At 36.2% G+C, this 14,624-nt stretch overlaps 1 protein-coding gene across 1 annotated transcript in view; it reads left to right on the top strand.

Moving 5' to 3' along the window:
- Window positions 1–14,624, top strand: part of NRG3 (neuregulin 3) — a 362,476-nt gene that overhangs the window by 248,959 nt on the left and 98,893 nt on the right. Inside the window, exon 4 of the mRNA XM_027649690.1 lies at window positions 7,600–7,673. Coding sequence (XP_027505491.1) covers window positions 7,600–7,673 — 74 coding nt within the window. The remainder of the gene's footprint in view (window positions 1–7,599; window positions 7,674–14,624) is intronic.

The following is a 14,624-nucleotide window of genomic DNA, read 5'->3' as shown; positions in this document are numbered from 1 at the left end:
AATAATACATTTATATACCTTTGGATACAAAACCTAAACTGAGTTTTAAGTGAATACTCTAGTCTAGAACCATTATGTAGCAATTCTGCTCAGGCTATATGCAGTGATTGAGAATATGAAACTTTCTCCTTTTTTTCCTTTTATTTATATGAGGGAACACCTTCAAATTAAATAAAATTGGCCTGTTGTTGGAGGGGTGGGGAAATGGTTGTTAGTTCAGGTGCTGCCGTAGGTCCAGATGACTTGAATGGCTTTACTAACACATCCTGTTAATTTTTATTTCTTTTTCTGACCTACCTTCTATGAAAGGCTAGGAAGGAAAACCATCTATATCAGAAGAGGAATTATAATTCAGTAGTTTCAGCATAATTATGGATGAGGCATTTAAGTCAAATCCACATAACTCGTTTTTAAATGTTAAAAGCCTCATTTAGTTCAGCGGTTCCTACAGAAGATTTAGAGAATTCATATTTTACTGCAGTGTCCCCATTTAGTTTCTCCAAGTATTGTAGGATCCTGAAACACTAGAGTCAACAAATTAGTTGAAAGTTGTATTATCCAAATCTGGGCAACGTTTCAGGGTCTTGTAGCTGTGACCTTTAATCTTTATGCCATTTGCACCAAAAGCATAATAGTAGCCTGTTTCAGAAAGCTGCACTGACAACTTACATACTGAAAAATATAGTGATTTATACCAATCATAAACAGGATTTTTTAGAAAGTCTGACTCTATAATTTCTCTATTGGTGTTAAAGTGATTCAGCTGGCCTGGTTCTACAGAAAATGCTGTAGAAAAAAACCTTTTCTTACTAGTCTTTTTCTGCCTTTTAAATATAATTTCATTTCTGGTTACTTGCTTTACTTATTTTTAACAGCTACAACATTTTAAAAGAAAACTTAAGGAAAATTAATTTTTTGGGGGTTTTATTTGGTTTGATTTGGTTTTTTTGTTGTGTTTTTTTTTTAAATTTGACATTGTTCATTCTCTAAGAATTGTACAATTTCTTTACACAATAGTCAAGCTTATTTATTTAAGGAAAGAAAAAGAAAAGTCAGATGTATATCTTAATCACATTATAGATTTCAAGGTCTTAAAAAAATAAACTATGTTCAAACTGTGATAGAAAACCTTTATTATACAGTAAATTGCATCTCTGTTGTGGGGATTATTTAAAAGAATTTTTTTGAAAGATGAAAAAGGAAAATAGGAGGAGAGTGAGTGTCCAACCCACAGTTACCCTTACAGTTAAGAAAAGCCTTTCTCTTTTTCAGTTTACTCATAAATCATTGCATTGGAAAAGTCATGCCAACTTGGAAAAGTCTTTCCATTGTGAAACTCTAGGAACAGATTTGCAAAGAGAACAATGTTATCTCTGCCAGCATTGCTTGTCTCCCAAGTTCTGCAATTTCTGGAAAAGCCTCCAATAATCGTTAGCTGATTTGCAGTTAAAATGTTACTTCTGGTTTGTATTTCACGATAAAGTCTTGATGTAAAGAATTACCTAATAACAACAGTAATTCTGTCCAAATCTCAACCCATGACCGTTTCACTCCTTTATGCATGGTGAGACCTATGTTGGAAACTTTTTCTCCCCTTCCCCTTCTCCTCTCCCATCTATTTTGAGCTGAAATTGAATATCTGATTTATTTTTAAGAACAATACAAGAACAGTCCTTCCTAGAATATACAGTAAACAAATGATCAGGACATTTATGCAATATGGGAAACCTGGCTTCAAGTCTTTAATCCTTCATTTTCACACCAAAAACTGAATATGAATCTCACTTCTCGGGTGAGTGCCTAACCATCAAACTGCAAACTATTGGTTTTTATGAAGGGTTCATTTCCTGTCCAGCTTTGAGCATGGTATCCACATTGTTCTCAGTTATGATTCAGTGGTCTAATCTGTGGAATCTAGGAAGCCTGTTTCCTGCTTACAGTGGCTACATGTGTTAAATGACAAGACATCCTGTCTAACCCATACTGTTAAGGTTGCTTTTTTCTTCCTTGCGAATAAAATCTTCACCTAATAAGAGTCACCAAATAATAAATTCAAATTTCCGGTTGTTCCAGTTAAGGTCATTCTAGTTGCAGCCAGAGAAGCCTGTATTTAGCTTACCTGCAGAGCAGAGGAATTATTTGTCATTGTTTACAGCACATTTCAGGCTAGACTGTGGGACAGCCCAATGGCCTGTGCAGTGTCAGGGCTTGCTACTGTGTATTTATTGATAACTGACTCTCTGATCCAGAATAAAGTGTGTAGCATTCTCTGTGTGAAAATAAATACTTGATCAAAATTTATAGACCATTGGAATATTTCTTTATTATGAGCTCAGATGTCTCTCTTAGAGAAATAGTAGAGAATAAGAGATGCAGTATGTTCTCTTATTGGCATCTGATCATTAGTACAGTGGCTGCAGTGGTGTCATGAGAAAATAATTTGCAACTGAGATTATGAGATGGATCATTCTAATTAGTAGCATTTTTGAGACTGATGATTTCTAGTTTTACAAGTGAAAGAAAATGTGTTGGTCTGCATTCACTGCAGAAATTAACTTTCATTTTTCATAGGTGCTAATAATTCCATCTTTCAAACTGGATTACTCTATTTAAGAGACTAGAATCAGATTATAGGTTTATATAAGTTAATATTTTGGGTACTGTGCTATTAAGACATTTCTGTTAAATGTCACAAATCACCTTTAGCTTAGGATATGCTTGTTTTCCTGGTGTATAGTATTACAGCTTTCTCTTCTGATGATGTCTGTCATTGAGATCCCAAATGCCATTTTCAAAACTTTTAGTTCAGATGAACTCATATATTTTATGTTTGCCAAATTCTGGACTTTGTGCAGAGAAACTATTTCATGCATACTTCTTCACATGGTCAGAGGCAATGTGATCACCACACTTGAGGAAGGAGAATTATTATTCCCATTTCAAATGGATGGGTATCATGTGGAAGGAGGAAAGAGATGGGGATTCACACCACTTTCATTGCCTCTGCAGTTTGCTGATACCACTCTCTCTCCTGCATTCTGTACACCACCATCCCTTGAGAACTAAATATTTAGGTTTAGTAGGGATGTGGAGCTCTATATGGAAGTATTTGGGGAAAATGTAAATTGTGATGTTAATGGCTTCTTGTCCATAAGTTTTGTAAGTCCTTCCTTAACTCTTCTAAGTAGGTTCCCCTTTTTCCCTTTCTACTGGCTTAAATATGTTTTATTCTTCATCTTTGCTTATCGTGTAATTTGCCACACCCTCACCCCCATTCCCTTTACTTATTCTAATGTGTTCAGTCTGAAATCTAGGAGATTGAAGTACTGTGTTAATCCTACAAGTGATGCAGTCATCTGTTTGAAATCTCCTTTGACTCCATAAAGTCTGAATGCACAAGAAACAGTTTGGAAAAATATCCACAGGAAAAGTGTGTGACCTCTTTGACTAGAACATATATGTCATTAGTCCTATTTAATATGAACAACGGGGACAAAAGGATTGAGTGCAGTTTCCTACTCTACTTACTTTGTAATACTTCAGTGCAAATATGCTTAAGTAGAAAGGAAAAAAAACTTATCAGCAGGAATGAGAGATGTGTTTCTGCGTGTATGTTTTCACACAACCATCATTGTGGCTGACTTCACAAAGTGGAACACCCAGTACAGTTTGTCATTGGTGACCTTAAAATAATCATATAGAAGAAAGTACATTACCCAAAAAAGATGTAAAGAACACATAAAATAATCCTGGTTGGATTTAGCAGATAAAATTTAGGGATGTGCTGTTTGCAAACATTTTAGCAGCTGGAGATTAGCTTTACCTATGATTCTCTTTTCATATAGTTTAATCAGAAGGATTTAAATCATTCCGCTTCTGCACTACAGTTCTGTTGATATTTTTGGTCTAGAGCCTAGACAGATACAGTCATTTTGGTGAAAATCTGAATGCAAAATAAAAAGTCCATTTTCATATTTACTTTGCAGAGAGGCTGTAATTAACACTGTTTATAGAGCCCTTTGCCATGGTCTGCACTTAAACGTGTGCCCAAGCCTGCTCATACAGTGCAGTGCTTCAGCACAGGAGGGATTGCTGGTGTTGGAATGGACCTTAGGCTGTCCTTTACAGCCTTTGCTGTGGCCCCATATAGAGATCAGAGCTTTTGCTTCACTACAAGCAATATCTTATCCTAGGTTCATTTTCTTTTTCTTTTCTCTCTCTCTTTTTTTTTTTTAAGGCCTGTCTAAACCATGTTTGTAAGTGTTACATCTACATGCCTTTTAATTACCTTCAGAGATGGTGACTCTACCCCTTCCCTGGGCAGCCTGTTTCAATGCCTGGCCACCCTTTCAGTGAAGAATTTTTTCCTAATATCCAACCTAAAACTCCTCTAGCATAACTGGAGACCATTTCCTCTCACTGTGTCACTTGTTACCTGGGAGACCAACCCCCACCTATCTTTACAGCCTCCTTACAGGTGGTTGTAAAGAGCAGTAAGGTCCCTCCTGAGCCTCTTTTTGTCCAGGCTAAACGCCCCCAGCTCCCTCAGCTGCTCCTCATTAGACTTGTGCTCCAGTCCCTTCACCATCTCTGTTGCCCTTCTCTGGACACACTCCAGCACCTCAGTGTGGGATCCCTCTAATGAGGATCCCACAACTGGACACGGAATTCAAGGGGCAGCCTCACCATAGTAGTTATTATCTGAGTGTATGTTATTACATTAAAAGATTATGTCTATTCTTTGATACATCATCCATCTCTGTATTAAATTTCAAAATTAACAAATTCCTTTTATGGCACGTTTATCAGAGGGTACAGGCAAGTGAATATGTTGCTCTGAAGTCATCCAAGTCAGTCAGTCAGCTGATTACTGTATGCTCCAGTTTTACAGTGATGAAGAAAAGCAGCACTATATGTATTAAAAAGTCAGGAAAAGAAAATATATGGTAGCAAATACATTTTAGGAGAAGAAATCCATCCCCATCATTATCTGCAGACTGCGTAGCGCATTTGCAGCAGTGAGCAATTCAGTCAGGTACCAGGGATGCTGAGTTTTACAAGGGAGGAGTTGTGAATCATGTGACTGTGATACATTCTGTTCAAACCCATTGCTCTTACAATGTCTGGAAAGAGCAAGACATGGAGGTACATCTAACCTAGTGCCTTGTACTGGGGTGATACTTTGCCAGGTAAAGGAATCTCCAGATTATTTTTGAATCTCCAGATTATTTATTGGCCTCTGCTGTTTTTGCAGCCGATGAGATGTAACTCTTGAGAACAACATTAAAAGGAAGGTGGAAATATCCACAGCACCTTTTTCCATTTATACAGGATAAAAAATTTTTTCTGATACAGACTGATATATATTTATATGTATATATATTCTGATATAAAGACTGATGTTTTGGTTTTGCCCCTGACATGGTAGGATTTGGATTGAGACACCCAAATCTACCTTAGCAGTTAATAGGGGCAAAATTTCTCTCCTTGAATTCTGTCATGAGCAATTAATTAGCTGTACTAAAATTAATTACAAAATTGCAGAATCATTTAGGTTGGAAAAGACCTCCAAGGTCATTGAGTCCAGCTTTTGACCAGTCTCCACCCTGTCAACTAGACTATGGCGCTAAGTGCCCCATCCAGTCGTTCCTTGAACACCTCCTCCAGGTATGGTGACTCCACCACCTCCCTGGGCAGCCCGTTTTAATTACCTGAACCATCTGACAGATGGAATAAATGGTGCCAACTGTTTCTCTTCAGCTAAGTGAAAAATAGAGTGACAAAGAAAGGGTGGCAGGCGAGCTTCAGGCTCAGATGTGCCCAGCTGGCAATCAGAGAGGAAGGGAAGGGGTTGCTCCCACTGGCTTGAGGGTACTGATAGCATTGCTCTGCCTACTCCTGACCAATGGGTGTTCACACACACTGATGAGCATTGAGTACAGCTCCTTCAGGAGATGCCACTCTGTGACTCTTTATCTTCACACACTTTTATGACTTGCAGACCAACAGTTTAGGATAGAGAGTTTTAAGTCTGTAATAGGATGTTTATGACCAAGGCAGGTGTAAATGTGTCAAAAAGTTAATAGAGAATGCTAAATACAAAGGCAAGAATATCCTCACTTGTGTAGGTTGTTCTCAAACTTTGGAATAAGACTGTGGTGAAGAGTTTCTGTTTGATGTGAGGCAACTTCTCGTGTTTCAAAATCAGAGGCAAAAGATGCACGCAGCAGTGTCTGAGTATATGTAGACTTCTTCAGTTTTTCTGACTAGTGGACAATTTTGATTAATAGAACATTTTTTTCTTGACTGATAAATTATGACCACTGTCATATGATCCTAATGAAAAAAGCCTTAGCGGTTTTTCCAAGGCAGTTATTTTATAGATAGATGAGTACTGGTAAGAAGCTGATCTGCAAAGTAGCACCCAGTATCTATCAGGGAGAAAGGCCAAAAGGGAGGTTTTGAAATATTATGGGGGTTTTAAGTCTTTTTCTTACTGTAGTTTTTTACTGCATTTTTGTGTCTTATGGGAACATAATTTACATATTTGCTCACAAATGTTCTTACTAATCCCTGAATCAATGCTGGCGAGATGCATTTCTCATTGAAGCATTAATTTATTAGACCAAAAGCATTTTAAAAGGCAACTTTTAGAGGAAACCTTAGTAAAAACATTGTGAAGAAGCAGATAACTTCTTGTCCTGACATAATCACATCATTCAAATTGCAGTTGTCAACCCTAATGAAAGGTGGTGATGCTGATTTGAGCATATTGCTTATGTGATGTACAAGAGCTTTGGGAGATAAGAAATCCCTGTTGCTATCATTTATAATTAAAGTGTCCATCACTTTTCTCTGAAAAACTGCTTGACAAATGAATAATTAAAGGTCTGATTCTGATATGCTTAGTTGAAATGAGACTTCTGAGAACAGTCCAAATGCAGTAAATGGAATTTCTTCAAAGTAAGGTTTCAAGATAAATAATAGTGTTACAATCTCAGTCAAAGGCAATTCTTATTTGTTGAGCCAGGAGGGTATTCTGTGTGCTTTAAAATCTAATCTCACAGGCATCTGAAGCTTCCTGCTTACAAACAGTGCCTGATGTTGTTTATCATGTTATCTTTTAAGCACAGTAGAAACTGATATTTAAATTAATGGGTACTAACTGTTCCCTGCTTTTTCAAACAGCCGAAGATAAGTTGTTTATCTGATGGTTTGTACAGTATGAAGCTTTTTAAAGCCTTATGTTAACTAATGAGTTAATTTAATTGCAAATATGTCTATTTCATGGAACATTTTTCTTTGATTGTTTCACTGAATTGATATTTAAAAGAACAGTTATGCAAAAATGATGTTTCTTTTCATAGTTTCTAAAATAAAAGCTTTGAGGGAAATTTTTTTTAAAATACAAATGATTTCTCCTGCTTCCATTGTGTGCCAGTAATAACCTTGCTCCCAGAGTAGTTGAAATAACTTGCATACTGTAGATATGCGAGTCCCTCACAGTGTTGGCAGGGAGAATTTCAGTTGATTTGGTACCTTAAAATTAACCTTTTACTACCGCATGCGTATGTTTGTCATTTATCCCCTTTTTCTCAGGTGCAAAGAGGGCTACCAGGGAGTCCGCTGTGACCAATTTTTGCCGAAAACCGACTCAATCTTGTCAGATCCAAGTACGTCAAATGTTTCTCTTATATTTTTAATCCACGCTAGAGGCTGTTCTTGCCATGTGAGATGACCCTTTGCCTGTTGTCAGAAAGTCCATACTGTGGACCACTGGAGCTGTTGGTGTTGCTCTTGGTGATAGGACAAAACCACACCATTCAGCCTCTGTTCTTATAAAATATACGCTGCTCCAGCAGGGCAGCCTGTCAGAGGACTTGATTCCTTATGCTTTGGAATAATACTGTCCTTGCTTATAGCAAAAACATTCATGTTTCTCTACTTTTGACTCAAGAATAAATAAAATTACATAATATAAAAAAGAAAACAAATATAGACTGCAAGGTGGTTCCTTCAAAAGAAAATAAATTCATATTGTCTGGTGCTGCAGAGATTATAATCTCCATGGAAATACTTTATATCAGTGTGCACAATACTCAATTATGTTTCACTTTGACAAGTAAATTTGCTGTGTGTTTGCAGAGTAAAGGTGTACTTTCAGGTAATAATGTGGAGACCAAGTAAATTTCTATTATACTGATCAATATATGTCAGAGTAAAAACTGCATGTCTCTGACTCCACTGTTGCCCTTTCTAAATAGTGTTGACTAATAAAACTATGTCAAAAATATTATTCAAGATGATTCTTTTGGAAGTGAATCCATTTACTAAGTAAGTGTTTATCTTAAGTTTTTTAATGAAGTGACATACAACAAAGGGTCATATCCAATCTCTCGGTTTTGTTCTTATATCTGGAAACTGTAATGTATTAAGTCTTCTGGTTTTGAGTGCTCTTTAAAATTTGATTTGAGTTGTTTTGTTTGTGTTTTTTTAAGAATAATGCTTGTTTTTTTAGTCTTTTTTGTGCTTTCTGTTCATTTCCTTGTGCTTTTCCCTGTGAAAACCTGTTGCCAAAGGCACCTGTTGTTTTGTAGTTCTCTGTGTTGTATAGCTCCCATTATAGTTTGCTTTGTGTTTGGTTTAGCTTTCCCTTTTGCTTGACCTTTAATGATAAAGAGCAGAGCTTAAAGTTAATAGGCAGATTTACCTCTGCCAAGTTTTATGTGCACATGTCAATATGTGTCAAGGAAAAAGGTAGTTTGTATATGTGTATATGTCAAGGAAAAAGGTAGTTTGTATCCTAAAAGTGGGGGCAAGGGCAATCAATTAACAATAGGACAGGGTGGTACCTGTCTGACATGGTTTTCACAGGGAGCTCTAGCTTTAGTCTCTCAAAGTAGAGATGAAGTCCATATAGATACTATACAAAGCCCAGAAAAGGCTCCCAGATTAAGCTGCATTAACAAAACCAAAAGCCCCATAGTGTTTATCTACTGCAGACAGTGTTGTTGTTTCTTTGCAGCATTGTGTTGGTTGTACAGACTTGCTTCTCTTTATTTAGGAAATAGTTGCTTACACTGGTGGGGTTCTGACTGCAGTGTTTCCATAGCGTTTTTCAGCCACTTGATCCTGCTAAGCTTTAGTTCTGCTGAAACATCCTTTTTGCACTTTCTGACAACAAAAGCTTTTTTTTTTATTATTATTTTATTGAGGTTTTCTTTCAAAATTGTGTTATTTAGGATGTGTAAGAACAGGAGACTTTGCCTTGATGCTGCAGTAGATCCACTGGCCACACCCATGGCCCAAAAGAAGACCCTCTTTCAATATAAATGAAGAAGGTTAAAATGAGTTAGGTACTTTTCCAGTCAGTTTTGAAATTTAACTTATATTTAAAAAGAGGAAGAGCTTCTGTTCAGTTGCATTTCTGTGTGTTGGCATAATATATCTCTGTGTATGTGTGTGAATATGCACGTGTTCTAAGCATGCTGAACCCGAAAGGGAGGTAATTGACCTTTCTACTGCAATTGGACATAACATAACATTTTGTTCAAGAGTTAAATCAATAATGTGTTTATCGTCCTTCTGGAGAGAAAAAAAAAATAATACCACACTGATGATTAGCACTCAGTGGCCAAGGTGTTTGCTATTTGCATAACCTGAGGAGTGTAAAAAGTATTTGACACAGTAGCCAAGCACAGTATGATCATCTCCAAAGGCTCTGGGGTTGATTCGCAAAAACTTAGTTTTGTGGTTGAACATGTATTTGGATTAGGAAGAGAACTGCTGAAGGGTGAATTTGGAGATGGCTTCATAGAGAAGCAATTTTTTAAATGCAAGGCTTAATTTCTAAAAGCTGAGCACTGAGATGGGTGCTCTTGTGTTTGGATTCCACGTAGCCAGACTGACACCACTGACTGATGTCAGTCAATCTTTATGAACAAGTTTTATGAGATTGCTTAGGGGGTTCCTGGTGGTTAATGTGCTGCTAATGATGCATCTGCTTACATTTAGCTTATTTGAAGTTTGCATGCATGAAATAATGAAGCAATGTTTCTATCTTACCTTGCCTGTGATAGCATAGGTTGCGTTTTCACAACATACCCTTGTCATTAAAAGGGAAGTGAATTTGGACCACAGTCACTTGGAAAATAGTAACAATATTGTTATAAAATAGTTACATGCGCCAGAGTGTTTTGATTTTTCATTGGGTTTTGTTTTTTTTTTTAATTAACCTACTAAAACAAACCAAGGTTTTTCAGCATAGCTATTATCTACATATTATTTGCATAGCGACATCAGTGGTTTTAACACCAGCTTCTTACCTAATTTTCGATGTATATTAGGTAGGTCTTGACTTTACATCACAGATATGAATACAAATTATGTAGTACTTTATATGGATTAATATATGCTAGATCATGTACATTTAGTTTAATTAAATGAACTGGTTAAGGTGTTTAGGATTCTATTTTCAGGAAACCTCTTGAAACTACCTGATGGTGTTTCAGAGTTCCTGAATTGGCATCTATGGCTTCTTACAGTCAGATCTGCCACCTGCTAGCTTCCCTGAGCTCAGAGTTAGGATTGAAGTCCTAAGAAAAAAAAAATGTGCAGCACACATAGAACAACATCAAAACACTCCAAGCACAGGCCCTTCAAGTGGACTTTTAAGCATCACTTCCCTTAATATCTCCACTCTTAGCAAGGTTTTCTGGCTATAAGAGAAAGATGTTAAGAACAAAAAAATCCAAACATAAGTAGTTTGAGAAGTTTGTTAATCTTGGAATATGGGAGAAGCCTACTTAAACCATGGGAGGAGCCATAAACACATGGGAATCTAATGAAATTAATGAGGGAAAAAATGCTGCGTGGCAATGCAACCCATGCTCACAGACACTATCAAGAGGAGGGAATCTGTCAGCCATGGTAATACTGTGCAGGACAAGGCCCTGAACTCTCTCTGTCATCTTCTCCATCATCTATGGATGATATAATAATGGGACAAAAAGAACAGAAAAAGCAGTCGCATGCTGGAAGGAAAGGATAGGAATATATTTGGAATGTTGCTTCAGCTTTCTTCATTTGTGCTAACTTCTCTATAAATACAATTAATGGCAGTGGTAGAACACTTACATTTTCAAGATTATAAGTACAGCTTTAACATAATTTTAGGTAAAAGTAATTTTACAGGCATGTGTAACTGTAGGGTTGAGAGCTTATATACAACATAAATTGTACAAATGTGCTCATGTACTATCCTTTATAGTGTTCTGGATTAGACCTGCCTGGCCCAACGAGTCTTGAAAGGTAAGTTGTATGTAGGCTGCAGATATTTCTTTCAATTGGTTTTTGTACTGAGGCAAAGTGTAACCTTTTAAGCTTTGACTGTTTTGTGCTAATATTCCAAAGCAGTGAACAGGGCATTGAAAATGGGTTTGTCATGTTACCTCATTTTACCAAATAGCTGAACTCCGCCTTCAAGTGCTTTGTCCTAACACAGCAGTGACAGATACTGTCCTGTGCAAAATGTGTATTTCAGCTTTATAATGTCCAGTATTGATTTTATATTTGCCAAATCAACATTCAGGTTGTTCCATTTGACTCAGAAGCATAAGTAAAGAGGGATGCCCTATCAAATACTGGGAATATATTATTATTATTCAGTCTTTTCTTAAAATAAATGCATTATTTTCTGTAAGAAGGAAAATAGGATGGAAAGCTTATAGGTCACTAGGCCATGCTCCTGCTGTTGCAGTCAACTCCATCATGTAATTCCTTCTGTAAGCTGGTCATACTTCATTTATAAGCCACTTCTAATCGAGGTTAACTAGCCACTCGAAACAGAGTTTGTTTATCATCCCTGCTCTGAGGATTTCAAGACTTTTTAGCTTCCACACAAATCTTATGCCCAAATTTATCAGTTTTGTTCTTTGTTAAAATGCTTTGTTTCTACATTGATATTTTTTTTCCTCTCAGTTTGCACAATGTTGTGCTCTGGGTCTGTTAAACTGGCTTTTTCAAATGTCAGAAGTCTTGTTCCTATGGAGTTATGTATAGCCTGTAGTCTTTTAATCCTTTAACCTGTGACAGCACAACACACATCATGTTTCTCTTTGATTCTCATCAAAGAGAAACCTGCAAGTGTCATGTCTGGAATCTGTGGTTACTCAATCCTAGATTACCTTTTCCTGTAGCAAAGGATCAAAGCCCCTCTCCTGGAAGATTGGGACTGTAAATAAGTAAAAAAACTCCAGATAGTTTCCAAAGAAAAAAAAAATCCAAAAAGATATTTGAAGCCCTAAGACTCCCACTCACTTCCTCAAAAAAAACTCCCCCTCAAAAAAACTAACAAAAATCTTAGGCATTTTGCCTTTTTTTATTATTTTTATTTTATTTTTTATTTCCCCCATCCAGTTTTATATAGGTAAGATCATCGGATAGTTTAAGTTGAAAGATAAGTGTAGAGTTCTCAGGACAGCTTGGGTGGTTCAGCTTCCTGCTTTAAGCAGAGCTGGATTTGAAGTCTGTGCTAACTGCACTGGACACTGCAAAGGGACTCTTACTAAATAGACAATGAAGAGCATCACAATTGTGAAATACCTGTGGAATTTGTTTTCAAATAATTGGAATACATAAAATGAAACTTCTGTATCCCTCACTGAATTACTGATTTTTCTACGTCCTGAATAATTTTCTTGTCAGCTTTACTTAACCTTTCTGAATTTGTCAACATTCCTCTTGAATTTGTTTTTTCTTCCTTTTTTGATTTCTAAAAGGCATTGGAAAGAATAGAATTTTACTACTGTAAAGACTTTGAAGGTGGCATGTAGATAGGACCAGTTAGGAAGAGATACCCAAAGGTGAATATCTGAGTTTTGTGGATGACAAGTTGTTCTAAAACATAGATTTAACATGGGACTTGTTTAATCCCAGAGAGAACTTTTGAAATCTAAATCTAAATCTGAATTTTGTGACTTAACTTTTTCTTAAAAAGGAAAGGTTTTTAAGCCCTTCTGCATTAATTATTTCTTCTGTTCAAGACTTTTATTCAGAAAAAGCATATGGAGGGAGTGGTTGCAGACCAAGCTTCTTTTGTAGTGACTGTTATTTTATACTGTCTTATGAGACTAATGGCAGAGTGCCACATGACCTGTGTGTTCACAAAGTAAAAATTATTAATATTGCTCTAGGAAATTAAACTTTTATAAAACTGAAATAATCAAAAGGTGTGATTTATTGCCTTGTAAAATTAGATTTTAATAGCTAAAGATGTGGTGACTACAGTCAAGGGAATTTCCTGAAAATGACAAGTCAGTATAAGATCTATTAGGCTCTATCAAGTGAATATGACAATTCTCTTAACTACAGTCTCTTTATAAGGATGTATAATCAGAGTTCCTCCAGTTCACATCCATCACAAATCAATCTAGATTAGTCCTGGTGCATTAAAGATTGGAAGGAAGAGATTGCTTTAATAAAAATAGTAATAAAGGAGAAAAGCAACACAGCCATTCCAGAAGTTTTAATGAGTTTAACTATAGGTGAGAAAAGATGCATCAAATGAAAGACAGGCTTGGGAATGTGAAAACTCAGCAAGGTAAGATAAGAAAGAAAATATATCCCTGGAACTATAAGGGACATATTTTCCCTCCACTTTGATCAAGTGTGCGGAGACCTCAGGATACCATCTGTCAATGATGACGTGTTTTCAAATTTGAGTTGAGTTGAAGCTGTAAAATTTTACTTTGTGTGAATAGTATGAAACTTCTGGATTTGTTTTGTTGTTGGGTTTTTTTTGCTTTTTGGTTTTGGGGGTTTTTTTCTTTCTTTAAAATAGGAACTTAAGCTTTATTCTGCAGAACTGGAACGAAATGCTTAAAATCAGAAGTGCAGTATTAACCAAGAATTAGTAAAAGTGTTTGCCAGTGATAGCTGGAAGTGGGAATGTGTTCATTCTCAGAACATATTGAAACATTAAAGCCCAAGAGAGATTAATTGAAATCACAAATTTCTCACTAATGCAGTGGGCAAAGAAAATCACTATCAGTTTTGATAATATGGTTTCTTATAATCCTAAAAGCAAAATTTAAATTCATAGGAAACAACTAGTCGTATTTGTTTCTACAGACAAACTAACAGTGACTTGTGCAGAATGTGCAGTATAAATGTTATTCAGTGATTTTCTTTTTCTAACTTATTTTTTCTCTGTCAGTACTGCAAAATAGATTTCAAAAATCATAAGACTGATGGTAATACTCATGTTTCCAATGGGGAGGTGACTATTTTAAATTAGTTCCAGAATTCTAAATTTGTGTTGCTCTTCTCAAATCAAAATGGCAACAAAAAGACACCCAGTAGTCTTAGAGCTGTTTCCAGGTAACATTAAGTTGAATTGCTTTTATGACTTTTGTGTGCAATAACAGAGGTGGGTTTTTTTCCCCTACTTTCATTGAATTATCGGTCCTGTTAGTTGTCCTCTTTGCACAACTGCTCCCCACACCTCCTGGCATTCCTTCTGGAAAAATCAGTTGGGGGGGTTACAATTTATTTCTATCTAATATTTCAACTTTAAATGAAATGTCAGCCTTTACTAAATTTATATATATATATCTATATTTACT

The sequence above is a fragment of the Corapipo altera genome, unplaced genomic scaffold, assembly GCF_003945725.1.
Source record: "Corapipo altera isolate COAL_440 unplaced genomic scaffold, ASM394572v1 53, whole genome shotgun sequence".
Lineage (NCBI taxonomy): Eukaryota > Metazoa > Chordata > Aves > Passeriformes > Pipridae > Corapipo > Corapipo altera.
Note: the sequence above shows the minus strand (reverse complement) of the source record. Positions and strands in the feature narration are given on the sequence as shown.